Here is a 16021-nt window from a genome sequence, read left to right on the forward strand (position 1 = left end):
CCTAATCCGGACCTCAGCCTTTCGGCCTCAGTCCAACTGGATCAGAAACCTCCCAAATCTACATCTTCACTCAATCTCATAACTTCGTCTTCTATCTTCTAACTTTGTCTATCCAAATGATTTACAAACCTCCATATATATACCACCCACAACTAATTACAACTTAATCAAGTTGGCCAAAAGACCAACCGGTTCATGAAATGTGCAACGGTAACATGTCGACTCAAATCACTAAGAACAAACATGAAAACATAAAACAATGCGCAAACCTTCGGGAATACCGGTCAAGGCCCAAAAACAACATCTCCAATAATCTGCAAGTCACGAAGATCAACTGCAACTCAACCTCCCTCAACACACAACCAAACTAATCGGTAAGAACATATCAACCAGGCCAATACTAGAATCCACATCATCTCACCAGAAACAAATCCAAATGCTATGAAACTTGAACATGACAAAGACCACAAACACAAGGAAATAAACCCAAAACCACAATGCTAAATACTCAAACATGAATAAATGCCACACTCTCAAGCAATTCTATTGAAAACTGCTCAACCAGTAAGAACTAGACTGGTGCTCCTGCATCAATAATATGCAAACACAAAGCTAAATATGAATAAAATAAATCAAGAGTTTCCAATGACAAAAAATCCATCTTGAAAGTACAAAATTGAGAGGCTCTGCATGACCTGGTCCTCTAACTATTAGATGTGGACAAACAAGAAACTTTCAAAATTAGAATGTTGCTCAAAATCTATTCCCAAAAGTTTGTTGAAAATTTGTAGGACCAGGAGGCATTTATTTGAATAACACAAATGGACACCGAGAGGGGGGTGAATCGGTGTATTTTAAATTTTTTAACTATGTGTGCAAGTACTGAATCTACAAATTAATTAAGAACACACACACACACAAATCAAACTATAACACAAAATATACGAGGAAAACCCAATGTGGGAAAAACCTTGGTGAGAATAGCTGTTGGAGTCTACTGCTCCAATCCAACATCATAGGTAAATAATAGTTTACAAAGTTTAGGGAACCAACCCAAGGAGCACCAACCCCTGATTTTATGAGCACCTACTCAAAGGATTATCTACCCCTTCTCTGAGCACCCACTCAGAGATTTACAGTAATTACCAAAGTTTACAATGCAGCAATGAAACCTTGTTACAAATGAGTTTTCTAACACTTACAAATTTCTATTATCATGAGAATGAATTTCTGTACCCGTGGAAGTTCTCGTGTTGTTTCTCTTCCCTCCTCAGTATGGTTATCTTCTTCTCTCTGCTGCAGCTTCACTCTCTAGAATACTCTGTTCTTACTCAATCTACTTCTGTAGGTCTGGTCTGTTTTCTCACAAAAGCAAAATATCAAATCTCTCTCTTTAATTTTCTCATTACATTGCAATCGACTAGTAGAGATATCTTTATTTCCACCTCTATCTCTATCTCAATGGTCACACCTGCCAATGTCAAATCTCATCACACCTGCTACTCAATTCAATGATCTTTGTACACCACTCACATTTCTCCAATACAATATTTTAATATTTTATTCAAGTCGGCTATCTTGGAGATCTCTGCTATAGGTGATTTTTTTTCTTTGTCTTCAATCTGGCTGTCAAAATTAAATACATCATGTCTGTCTTCAAATCATTCTTTGTACTTGGATTACTAAGTTTAGTAATCTTCCTCTGCCCAACACAATCTAGAATCCTTTCTCGAGCCACACAACCTGCCTACAACTCGGTCACCATTAATGTGTTTTCCATCCTTTGTCAACCTACTCTGAAAAGATAGACAACTACCACACTAGAATCCTTCATCATCAAATTCTGCGTATCAGATATCTTCTTCAACCAGTCAGGGAGCCATATGTCTCCATTTCCTTTCTCCAGATCACTTAATCAAGGTCAGTTAGCTTCCACGTAAAACCCTTGTGCCTATTAGCATACATAGGTGTCATCAATATTCTTTTTAATTGACATCCAAATCACCTGGTCAACCATGGTGAATCACCACATGGACAATCATGCTTATCAAGCTGCCAACTTGTTGATTGAAACACCTCTAATGGTCATAATGACCTTAACCTCTGTTGCTGCGGGATGATGAGATGCATTGCCATTTCTCCTTTTAACTTGCCCCGTATCATTTTTCACACACACATTTTGTTCATGCGAGATGGTGAGATGCATCATCTTTCTGCCTTAACTTATCTCGTGAGTTCCTCTTTACATCCATATGTAGGCGTGGGATAGCAAGATCCTTTTCTCGCTTCACTATCTTGTCCCGCGTGACCATCACTCTTCACTTTTGATGACGCGAGATAGCGGGAACCAACTCTTGCTTTTCCTTGTGTTACCCCAAAAGACCTCTAGTTGCAATGCAAACAAGCCGTGAGATAGCGGGAGGGGTCGCTATGCCTTGCTTGAAGATATCTCGCATAGATACCATTCACACACTTTGCATGGTGCGAGATAGAGGGGGACACATTTCCCTTTTCTTTTCTCTTTTCCTTATCCCACAAGCTTCTTAACCTCCCTGCTTGGTCACGTGGGATAATGAGATTCCTTTTCGTTTATTTCCCCTGTGTGAAATTTTGTGTGCCTCTTAACCTGTGCAGGATAAATGAATCTGCAATCTTCCCTTCATTTTTTCCCGTGTGACTTTTGTTGGTCACTTTTGACACCATGAGATAAGAGGGATCACCTTGTTTATCAAACTTAAGTTATCTCGAGCGAATAACACATTACCTTTTCCACAACACAATATAGTGAGTCATGCCACTTTTGCGTTATCTCGCGAGGCATTCAATACTCGACTAAGATGTTGCGAGATAAGGAGGACACCAATTGCTTTTCTTCAGTGTTATCCCGCACGACCTCTTCCCTGCATTCGAACACACCACAAAACCCATGGATACAGGTGAACCATACAACTGCTGCCACATGGAAATCATGACTCTCAACCCCAACTCAGGACTCGTTCACTGCTACCAACATATGGAGACGATGAATCTAGTCAAAACCCTTGCAGCAAAACACGATGTGTTATGTGCAATTGCACAATATAACCTGCATGTTATGCATGACTGTTGTCTACTATTCTGCAACCATTTGAAATCCCTTGACATCAATGACAATAATGCCAACATTATTGACCTAGTCCTCCACTTTCCACTCTTAAAAAATTCAGATCTAATCATTGTCAAATTCTTTGTCAAAATATTCATCTGCAGCTCTTGAGTTTGTCTCCTGCACACATAAAGAAGGGAAATGGTGTTGTTGATAGGGTTTCCCTAGGTCTAACCTCAGGTTTGTAATTGACCCTTGAATTAATTGAAATTTAAATATTGAAGTAAATGCTAAACGATATACCTCAAATTTGCTACAATTGATAATGGATGATGATGTGATACTCTTTGAATACAATCAAAAGTGTTGATGCAATAACATGACTTGATGTGAACATTAATGACCCAATCAAACACACATGCTTGCATGAATCTTGATGTAGATTTGTTGTTCCATGATGTCGAAATTCTTGAAGAAAATGGTGGGATGAAATGCTACCTGGAATGCTTGATGTATGATGTTGAAAGACAATGAATGCTTATGATATGAGTGGATGTCAAAATGAATAGGAATAATGCTCTTATATATGGTTCCCAAGGTAATTTACCAATTAGGCCAACCCTCCAATGGTTTAATTGAGACATCGAGAATTGAAATCACTAGAGAGGGGAAGTGCATGGACATATTCAAAGTAGGTCATGTTTAGTTCTTCGTGCACAACTCGGGGCACAAGTTTAGTTCTCCATGCAAAAATATGACATCATGTTTGAGGTGAAAAGGTCGAAAATGGACCCTGGGGAGATCTAAGAGGTAACACACTAAAGTATAGACACAAATGGTGGTGTGATTTGTGTAGGTTACAATTTATGATGCTATAGGTGATATCTATAGTTTCTTCTTTTATTGCTTCCTTTTCCTTTTATTTCTCTTTTTTCTCCTTTCATTTCTCCTTTTTAGGAGTGTCTCCATAAGTTTTCTTGGGTAATCCTTTTCCTAAAGGGTCCTCACCATCACCCCCTCCACCACTTAAAGGTATTTATTGAGCAATTGAAAAAGATATTCTTGGGGTTGAGCAAGGTTGAGTTTGACCTCTTTATCCTAGCTTGCAATATCTTGTGATCCCTAAGGTTTTGCATATGTTTTCTCTATTATTTTCTTATCTAACCACTTTTGGGATTTCTTTAGCACAATGCCTATTTTTATTTCAATATTCTCCATTTGTTTATGCTCCAATCAATTAGCACTATTTGTTGCAAATGTAAAGGGTTGATGTGTATGTGATCCACCAAATCAAACTCATCATCCTCAATACCTAAGATATCCTAATTTAGTGTAAAGGTTACAATTTGTCTTAAAGTCATCCTCATCTAGCTTCTCCTTTTGACCTCATACTCATCAACAATCTTCTAAATGTGGAAGATGATGGAAACTTTGACCTAATTATAATTTGTTTTTAAAAAAATCTTTGGTGTCAAATGGAAACCTCATTCTATAAAATTGCATTGAGCAATTCACCAAATCTTTCTAAATATTGAGAGCATCAAACATAGATTTGGAAGAATAGTAACCAAGACTAATAAGAAATTTGATACCAGTAACTTCTTCCTTTCTTGACATCTCTTATTTACTTTTGCCACTTGTTTCTATATTTTAGTGAAGAAAAAATTATCTACAATATATCTCCAGGTAGTTTGTAGGGAAGTATATCAAATCCTCAAACTTTAATGTAGGTGAACTTATGAAATTATATGAAATGGCTACTATAGGTGTTTATCCTCAAGGGATATTTTTAGACTCATGTTCTCTTGTATCTCTCTTATCAATTTTATAGTGAATGCATCATTCATTCCCCTAATTCTTTTTAGTTGTTCTCCAATTGTAGTTGAAAGTAACAGTCATAAATTTGAACTATGTCATCATGCACCTCTATCAAACACATACCCAAGCATGGCCTAGTGCAAACAAGTGCATATATCAAATAAGAAGACATGTAAAAGAGTTTGTTCAATAGTTATCATTGAGTTTACACTCTTGAAAGAGGACAGAGAAAATAAAATTTGTAACCCTTGGAAAAAAAGAACAAAAAAAAGAGAGGAGAAAATAGTCATTATGGACCATCGAATAGCTAATAAAAATAGAGAGTGTAAAGGAGATGATAGTAGTTGATCATTGATAAGTTCTGCCTTGTCTATGAATTGTTCACCATGAATGATTATTTGAATGAAGAAATACATCCATTCTTTAAAAAAATGGACATTTTCATTGCCCTTTAGCCTATGCAAGAGAACTATTATATTAGAGACCTCTTATCCAAAGTGAGATCTAGAATTATTTTTGGCAATTGGTATTTACCTTCCTTGGAAGTGGAAAACCATTCATGAGCAATCACATTTTTGTAATGACTCTTCTTTTCATTGAAACATTGATGGGAGAGGAGATTATTGAGATTTGCATATACCTCTCTCTCTCTCTCTCTCTCTCTCTCTCTCTCTCTCTCTCTCTCTCCAATATGTGTAGACATGATCTAAAAATCTCTCATTTTATAGTAATCAATAATTTATTGTCATATGTTCTTATCTCTCTGGTTTTTATGTCATAGTGATTTATGCTCTTGATTACTAGGTATGTGCATCGCATAATCACCAGAAAACCAACAACTTGTAACAATCCACTTTCTATCATTCTTTGTGTTATATGGGGTCTTTCTTCTTTACCAACCCTCTCCCAAAAATTGTCGAAGTTAACATATCCTAGCCTTATGTTTCCAATCTCAGGCATAGTGCTAGATAGACCAGGCAAGTGTTTGTAACCTAGATACTTGTACTTCATAATGACCACAATTCAATAGAAATGAAGATAATTTATGCTCAGGAATCAGTTCTAATGGAATTATTATGTTTTTGTCTTTGAAATGATTGAAAACCCTTTTCCAAATTATCTTCTAACACACAGTGAGTTGAGAGAGCAAAGAATTTCACCATACCTCTAAGTGGAATTAAATCTTTTACCTCAACCCCTTTTGCGCATTCTTCAAAACTTTCCCCTTCCATTCCCTGTGAAAACATCTTTGAATGCTTGCTAAAATGAATTAATTTTAGGTGTTTTGATCCTTTAAATGCATGTACATTCAATGATTTGATGTGTTAGAGGGTCATAAATGAAAAGTATTAATTATGAGTGAACAAGCTTTTCCTTCAAACAATACTTTGTGCCACAAATTTGAAAATAAAGGTTTGAAAAAGATGATTGACATTTTCATGGGTTTCAAGAACCTTATCCGGTTCTAAAAGGGGTTTTGAAACCTCTTTTCATGTTCGAAGCTTGATCTTGCATGTCTTCAAAGATTCTCTTTATAAAGTCGGAATGTTTCCAAAGTTGTGAGTTTGTGTTAGGCCTCAATATTGGTTTTGAAACTATGTCCAAGGGCCAACAATTAAAGAACTTCACTTTGAGTGTTTTGAAGAACAAAGTTTCATTGAAAGTTTAAAGGTTTTGAGAATCTTGTCAGAGACCAATGGGGTTGTGAAAATCTTGTCAGGTCCCAACATAGGTTTTGAAAACAAAGTTATAGATTGATACATAAAGGAAAAAGACTTTGAAACTTTGAAAGTGGAAGGCTTTATCAAGATTTAAGAAAGTTTTTGAAAACTTTGTCAAAGATAAATAGGGTTATGAGAACCTTATTGACTCTTGATGATAGTTGTGAAACTAATGAAGAAATTTGAGATAAAGGAGAAGATGTACAGATTCTAAGTATGTAATGACTTTGTCATGGTTGAGTGGATTTTTGAGTGCTTAGAAAGGGCATGACTAAGGTTTCACAATCTTTAGAAACCTATACTAATATAAGCCAAGAAATACTTGAGAAAAATATGATCAACAAAGACAAACTCAACATATTGATAATGCATATTTGATCTCTATTCTTGGTTGAATTTTTTCTTGCAGGGGCTTCTCCATATAAATGCTATGTTTTTGTTGGTGAGTTGTGCCTCTTTGTTGCTACCTTATGGTGATAATATTCTTTATTTATTGTTGTTATAAGTGTACGTAAGGTAGTTAATAAGCATGATAAGAGGATTGACTTTTAGCATCATAAAGAAGGATCCTAAAGTTTTTTAAAGTTAGATAAAATGACAAATGTTATATTAAAGTGGTTTAAAGTTATGGTTTAACCTCCAAATACAAGGTGAGAGGTAAATTTCATGACATATGCCCCTATAAAACCAAATTTTGACAAAAAAATTGTTAGAAGGGGTGAATACATATATGTTAAAACATATAACAGATTTGTTGGAGCACATTAAAGCTACACAGATCTACAAGAAAGTTTGTTAGGCTTACAAAATAAGGATTATGAGCTCAAATAAATAACATAATTGACAATAAGATTTATCGGTTGTCCAAAAAATCAAATGTCAAAGCATTAAAAATCACTAAAAAATGTGTTAGAAGAGTTGGGAGTAAATATGATAAATCATAAAGTAGAACAATTGAAATGCAAAATAGTGTCATTAAAACACATAGTGAAACTATCAAACTATGACTTGTGAACATAAGATAACTAGAAACAACATAAAATGACAAGTAAAGGAGATGTAGGCTCTATCAAGAGCACTAAAAATGTGTACATGAAAAATGGAGCATGCAGATGAACTTATTAAATTAACATATTTACTCATGATCATGTGCACCACTTGAGATAAATCAAAGGGTTAGCAAACATAAATGAAAATAAATAGAATTCTCACCAACAACTACCCTTGTTGCACCAAGCCATGGTGGTTGTGTTCAAGATTGGTGTATGATGAGGTATGTGAGTGCCTTCACTAAAACATATGGTTGTATTTCAAGGTGAGATTGAAATGACTTGGGCTAAGATCAATTTATAGATTTTAGGCCTCATGATTGGATGACTAAGATCAAAAGACATATCAAGCTCAATTTGGTAGAGATCTTTCTAGAGATGAGAAGAAACAAGTATCCAACTTATGAAAGAGGATTCCCTTCGAAGGGGTGAAGGGTAAGGATCAAAGGGATACTTGGAAGTACAGTGAAAGGAGGGGTAAGTCCTTTAACCCATGTGACATGGTACTAGGTCCATAACACATGTACAAAAGGGCCATGCCTTGTGTGTAGAGGCAATACTTATGTACGCATGTGTAAATGTGTATGATTTGATCGGTTTGATTAAGACTAAGAATGTGCAAAAAATGTGTTTGACTAAGGCTAAGAATATGCAAATGAAGGGCTAGTAAGTTAATTAATTTTAGCTCGTAGAAAGTGGAGAAAAAAGGGTAAAGGACTTAAGTAAATAAATATTTACTTAAAGTATAGATTGCCAAAATATGATTATATAATTTTAAGCTAGAAACATGATTTGACGAATAACAATAATTAATGATTTTATTCATTATTTATGTAAGTTCAGTCTTACACATCAAATTTAAATTGATTCATAGAGATTAAATTCACATATGTAAGGTATAACAAAATTCTGATTAATTTATAAACTCCCAATGATCCATCTAAACAAATCAAATTCCAAACCTCTTTAACTTTACCTTCCTCTCTTTTATCTTAAAAATCAAACTAAATATTATGTCCAAATCTATTTTAAGTTAATTCCTGATTCTAACTTCTAATTATTTAATCATTGGTCCCAAGAGAAATGTTGCCATCACAATTATTATATTTGAAGATGTGCATTTGAACGACTCACCCTTTCCAAAGGAGAATATTTTGAAAACCAAACAAGTTACGCTAATAATATTGGGTATTATTTGGACTACTTGACGTGTAACTTTCTTTTCGAGACTTATCTAATAAAAAAACAAAAAGTTGTGCATTTCGATCTTTGGATCTTTCGAGAAGAATGAACCAATGATTTAAATAGCAAAAGGATATGTCATATTCCAATTCTTCTAAATCTTGGCACGTAAAGCAAGATCAGAAAGAACAAGACAGGGCACATGCAAATGCTTTTGGATAGAGACCACCCTCAAATCCATAGATTAAGATTGGATTCCAGTAAATCATACAATGTGACATCTCATGTGACTGATAAGACATTCCATTGCTAATAATATGACACTGAACCCCACTTTCTGTATGTTCATGTTGGCATAATTGTTCAAACAATCCAGAAAAGTAATATGAAGAATGTGCACCAGGGTTTGAAAACATGTGAGGTACAACATAGTAATATATGTACCATGTTTCTTCACATGAGCCCCTTTTGGTCATGATATCATGATTCAAATGGGCCAAATGTGCAGATAGGATGGCTAACATTATGCAATCTTAAGGAGGAAGGAAGAAAGATAGATAGATTCTTTTATAGTCCATGATACCAGACGGTCTGTATATAGGTCTACAAATGACTTATAGTAATATGGGATTACTCTGTACTTGCAAGAGACACGTAACTGTACTACAAACGAGATACATACCTTACCCCTTGTGGGGTTGAAAAAGGAAGCTAGGAGTTGAATAAACACATTTATTTACCAGATTGAAACTGAATTAAAAGAGTTTTTGGAGAATTTTCACTACAATATATGGGTTGAGATTGCAATGGTAAGAACCCTGCATAAAACTAATTCATGTTCTAAGAATAAAACTAATTCATGTTCTAAGAATATCTTAGAAAACCCTATTAACAAAACATCACAGACTGTCCTACTTCAAAACTACAGTTTGGTGAAAGTGATATTAACCCAACTGCATTCAAGGCTGAAAATCATAGACAATTTGCTCAAATTTGTTCAGTTGATGTCAATTCAACTGGATTCAAGGCTAAAAATCATAGACAATTTGCTCAAATTTGTCCAGCTGATCATTGGGTAGAGCAATGTAGAGGTTCAGACCACCATCTTGTTTTCCATTAGAGAGTAGGAGGGGAAACTCCACCATAGCATTCACAATGGGTCCTGCATAGATAGGCTTTCCAAATCCGAAATCAACAAGAAAAAATGGGATTTTCCACCATGCAGATAGAAATATGCCACCTGGTAGTGCTGGAATTGATTTGTAAGTCTCAGAGAAATCCATGGATGACCGAACATAATCATTTGTGACTCTGGATATGCCTTCCTGGACTTTTTCCACACAGAAGGATAGCGGCTTCTCTCTCACTGCACCTGCTGGTTCAATGCAATATGCACAGAAAACAGCATTTCCTGAAGCAAAATCCAACAAAAAATTAAACCAAATATGAAAAATTAATCATGGTCGCAAGACTAACTTGATATGCAGAACAAAAAAATCAATTGGTAAGCAATGAATTCAATTCAAGAGTTCCATAATTGGAACAAACCTTATGGAGTATTATAATTTAGGCCAATACATTAATTAGGTGCTTCCAGAAATGAAATTATCGAATTGAGTGATCAGTAGTCAGCTTGGTAGTTTTACATTAATGAATAATGAAACCACAAGTCTAAATTCCAAGTCATCTGGGTATTTGATATTAGTCTTCTGCATTTAAACAAGTAAACTTGGCACCAACAATTAACAGCTTGTTAATGATTAGCCAATACTTCAAATTAAGAATGAATGGCAAAATTGGAAATTATATTTTTGAATCACACCTGCAATTCATCCAGTCAATTTAAGATTACACTAATGGATAAACCAGGGCCTAAAATTCACACTTGTCTGCAAAGTTGAAATCCACAGCCCTGGCATGTAAATGACTTCTAATAATAAAGCGTGGCCCAATACATCATAAAGATTTAAGGGAAAGGGAGAGGCTCAAGAAGGATGACTTGTTTGAAACCTAAAACAAGGTAAGACTAACAATTCAGTAGACCAGATTGCCAATGGAACATGGTATGAAAATTATAAATTACATGATCTAATCGTTTTTATGTTCTGGAGTCTGCATTGACATTTACTTTTATCCCAAAGTATGCCTTTTTCTAGAACAAAACCACATCCTAAACCTGCAAAGAGTAAGAATTCATGATATTTTGTTTCAAACAGTAAAACATGGTGCACTGCCAAGCTCAATCCAAATGTCCATGATCATGATTGGAAGTTTTGGGATGAAGATTCCATTGGTCACCTTGGTCTAAAGAAGGATGTAAATGGGAAAAAGAAGATATCATGGATTTTAATCACTCAAAATTGCAATTGTGGTGACTATTAGCAGCCATTGTTTTACTTAACAAGTAATTTCAACTTTGCTAATAATTACACAATTTATTGATAAAAACATTAAGTTTCCACAGTCCATGTTAATGTATTGAAAGCTTTTGGATTCAACTGCATGCATCTTTTTGTATACGCAGTTGAATCAAGAAGCTTTTGATTCGATATATTGATTTCTACTTGTTTGAAACCATGCATGAAGACAATTCACTTTAAAACATGTATTAAAAAAATGTTATTATTAGAGAATGTATGATCTACAATGTATATAGTATATAGTATATACATACCTGCAAATCCCTTTGGCAATGGAGGATCCATTTTTGAACGAATGTCCACAGCGAAAAACATCTTAGAAGGTTGATCAGAAGGCAAATCAATGGCCTTCGTTCGAGCCTGCCATACTAGAGCTGCAATGACATCAAATGAAGAGCACTTCTTTAGATTGCTATCATCCAAGGCCTTCTTCTTTAGTCTCTCGATCATGTCTATGGTGAAAGGGAACACTTTGTAGCTGTAACCAGGTGGAAGAGAAACACTGGAGACGTCTGAGTTTGCTACATCTGCAGTTGTGAAAGAATTCCTCATCTCTTCTGGGATGTCACTCAATTTCAAGCCCTCCAAATGCTCATATTTGATCTCTGGAATATCCCTGGCTTTCAGACATGTCCTGTCAGGAACTGGGTAAGTGATCAATTCCTGACCCCGTGCTACAGAGGAGAAGTTCATCATGAATTCCATTGCGCCAAACCCATCAAATAATGAATGGTTCATAGACATTCCCAGCACTATGCTACCACATTTGAATGTAGTGACCTGTTACTCAACCAAACAGAAGTAAACATTTCAAATATTTAACCCAGTTTAACATAATCATACAATTGTTCCAATTTTGTTCAAGAGTAAACAGAACCACCTAAAATACTTATAGTTGATCTGTAAGAGGCTGCCAATTATAATTGCCATCAACCCAATTAACACCACTGGTTACAAGTAATTGATGTGAGGAGACTGTGATAAGACTTTACAGCAAGATTTTGATTTTGTCGATAGCTTTGAAGTATATATATAATGATCTTAAACTATTAAAACTCAGGCTAGGGTTCACCATGGACATCTCTTGAACTATACTATGGCAAATCAGTTTGATTATCTATTTCCCACAAAATAGAAACAGGACGCATCATAAATACTCAATGCAATTGAATATAATCAGACAAAACTGTTTCAATGTAACAAAAACCCCTTAAACGCTCATAGTTGATGGCAACTCGTTGAACATCACAAACGCTAGCCCAACCAGAAGGACTTGCGTTGTTTTGGAAGCCCTGAAAAAGTTCTTGAGGCTATAACACTACCTAAGCTCAAATTTGACACTACCATATAGGTAAGATAGATTAAAACTGAAAAGAAAGATGGGCATCACTGAAATAAGTGCAGTAAATGTTTCATGTTACTGTCACTGGAGATTACAAGCCATATTTCTAAAGAGGTTTAAAATTTATATCACTGGATGTGATAGAAAAACGCAAAAGCCTAGGCCTCAGAGTAGATCTTGGATCTGTACAGGAGGTTTTTCAAAATATTTCAGACACAATATCACAGTCCTCTGATGTTCGGCCTGGAATCTGAAAGTGCTGTCATAAAATGAGCAAATAGCTAAGCCGGAGTGCAGCTCATAAGCTATGGGCATATTCTGTGATAAAATCTTGGTCTGTGTAAAAATTTCCATCACTTGCAAGAATGACAAATGATATGAAAGAATAGACAAGTGAAAAAGGTTTAGACAAATAAAATGCACCACTCCAATGCCCAGTATCCGGTCTATGAAAGTGTAAGCTTCTCACATCCAGTACCATATTCCAAAACTTAATTATATAGAATTGAGCAATCTATTAAACATAAAATCCTGTCACTAAGGTCTTACTGGACAATACAGAGCAAATGGATTGAAGGCTAATGCAACTTCCTATTAAGTGCACATATAACACAATTACCTGCATCATGAGCAGAGGCGTGTCCCCAAATTTTTTGGCATTACTTGCTTGGAGAACCAGGCTCCTGAAAGCAGGATTGGGGTATGAAACATCCCCCAGGTCAGACAGAGTGAGGTCACATGAAGCAGCTGCAAACAGCGCCCCTGCTCTGTTACAGTCAATCTCCAACCTCCCCTTCTCTGCATTAAGCCTCAGTCTTCCTGCCATGAAATGGTAGGGCACCAACACCTTCCCAAGAGCATCTTTGAGCTTACCCACAATATCAACACCCTCCTCCTCACCCCCTCCATTGGGTGGATAGAAGTACACAGTGTCTACAACATAAGCAACTGTCTGATCAATGTTTGATAGAAAGAGGGCACACTCCTCAGTGGGTTCAGCAGGTACAATCATCTCAGGCTCCTCCACCTTCACATCCAAGTGGGTCAGTAGTGGGGGCAACTGAGCTGTTGCATCCAAAGAACCCATCTCTAAGTGAATCAGACAAGCTTATTACAGGGATGTTTCTTGCTATTTTTGATGCACAACTCTGGTTTACAGTTCAAATTGAAGTGGGCGTTGAGATTTTTGAAGTGGGTATCAGGATTCATGTGGTTATGAACTTATAAGCCTCGGACTTCTCAGTGCAAGCTGGTAGTCATTTTAGGCCCCATGGAGGACGTCAGCGACACGTTACAGTTAGCAGAAGAGATGAACGTGGACAATGTGGGACGGTCTGGGTCGATCTCAGAGCAAACAATTTTTTTTGTGTAATGTCCCAGTGAGGTACCTTTGATTCTCTGTCTCATACACCCGGTCATTTTGGTTTTATTTAAAAATAATTTTTCAACACAACAAATGTCTGTAGTGTGGAAGGTCGTCATTTGGAATAATGGTTCATGTTGTAGACATGTTGAAATTTTCTATAATATCAAAAATAAAAATATAATTATCTTGATTAGGCTATTCGTAAATGTCATCTATTCTATTATGAATATATTTTCGAAATTAAGATATATATATATAGAAAATCATGAAAAAAATATAATAAATTTATAAATATATATTTAATTTAAAATTATTATTATGCTACTTACATAATCAATTGAAGAATGTTCGTGCGCTGTCAGTCCAATTCATCTGGGGCAGAATCCTGACCTCATCCCTTATGATGTCGGAGCCTTGCACTCAACAAGATTTGATCCCCCTGGTAGACTCATTTGGAGGCATTCAGCTTCATCGGTAGACCAAGAGCCCATTGACTTTTTGTTTCTAATTTCATATTCCATATAAAAAAATAAAAAACTAATGATAATGAAAGTAGACAATATGGACATGTTTCTATCTAGAACATTTAATTTTATTATTATGGATTTAATTTGTTTCTAATTTAGATTGTATAAAGCGAAAATTTAATTTTTAAAATATTTTGTTATTTCATATTAGAATTGATTTGAATTTGATGACTGCAACTTTCTATTTGAAAACATGATTTTAATAATTTAGTTTGAATATTAATCATAATAATATAATAATAATATAATATCAATTAAAATAATAATATGATATTTTTTTATGGAATAATGAACAAATGAAATATTTGATTTAATAATGATATATGTATGTTTTTAACGAGAGGCATATAAAGCTAATCAGTGTAATTTTTTAATTAATTTTTATTTTTATTATTATTAATTTTTAAACTTTTATCTTCATTTTAATTTTAATGCATAAGACAATTTAAATTAGAAAATAGAAAACAAAATCACAAATAAGGAACACTTTTTGACATGTCAATAAAGCTACCCATATGTTTTTCAATATCGATGGCAAAATTACTAAGTTTCCAATATCCATAAATAGGATTATGGCTTATCCATGGCAAAATTGGCAAATTTCCATCCTTGATCAAATAAAGTTCACGTCCTCGAAGTTCCATCCTTGATCACATAAAGTTTTTGTCTCCATCAATAAAGTTTCTACCTTAACAAATAAGATTACACAATAATAGAATAAATAGGCATGCACAATATCTTGTGAAGAAAATAATTTTTTATGCTTGTTTTTTTTTCTACGGTATGGTTTATGGAGATAAATTATGTAGCTCTTTGTTGTTGTTTACACAAATATCCTATTGAAAGACACTACTTTTAATCAAAATGAACTTTGTTGCCACCTTTAATGTTGCATCCCTCCCATGCAAATGTATATTTCATTTTGGTGGCGAATCCATATGGAGATTTTGGAGACAAAAATCATGGTGAAGAAATGCAGAGGAGCAGAGATTCCAACATTTAGACCAATCAAATATACACGATTATCCTATTGAAAGACACTACTTTTAATCAAAATGAACTTTGTTGTCATCTTTAATGTTGCATCCCTCTCATGCATATGCATATTTCATATTAGTGGCGAAATACATATGGAGATTTTGAAGACGAAAATCGTGGTTAAGAAATGTAGAGGAGCAGAGATTCCAACATTTGGACCAATCAAATAATAGAGGGTTTTTTAGCCTAGGCTGAACCAAGGGGAGATCACAAGGGGGACCTCCTCCCCTCCATCACTTTCTCCTTATCGCTCTGTACAACCATTAGCCTAGGTTGAACCAAGGGGGGATCACAAGGGGGGCCTCCTCCCCCTCCATCACTCTTCTCCTTATTGCTCCATACAACCACTTTATCTCTCCATCACCTTATCTCTCCACCACCTTATCTCTCTAGTCGAGTCACCTGCCTATGCGAGCCAAATAAAGATTTGAACCTTGGTTGCACCATTAACAATGCAACCACTTAACCATCCC

At 35.2% G+C, this 16021-nt stretch overlaps 1 protein-coding gene across 1 annotated transcript; it reads right to left on the minus strand.

Annotated features, from left to right (window-relative positions):
- Window positions 1–9567: 9567 nt before the first annotated feature.
- On the minus strand, window positions 9568–13994 carry LOC131054437 (omega-hydroxypalmitate O-feruloyl transferase). Its single transcript, XM_057988951.2, has 3 exons — window positions 13237–13994; window positions 11530–12055; window positions 9568–10266 (listed from the first exon to the last, which is right to left on the minus strand). Exons 1-3 carry the CDS (start codon window positions 13702–13704, stop codon window positions 9884–9886), a joined length of 1377 nt encoding a protein of 458 aa, XP_057844934.2. The 5' UTR covers window positions 13705–13994; the 3' UTR covers window positions 9568–9883.
- Between the last annotated feature and the right edge of the window lie 2027 nt (window positions 13995–16021).

This window comes from Cryptomeria japonica, chromosome 10 (genome assembly GCF_030272615.1).
Source record: "Cryptomeria japonica chromosome 10, Sugi_1.0, whole genome shotgun sequence".
In the NCBI taxonomy this organism is placed as follows: Eukaryota; Viridiplantae; Streptophyta; class Pinopsida; order Cupressales; family Cupressaceae; genus Cryptomeria; species Cryptomeria japonica.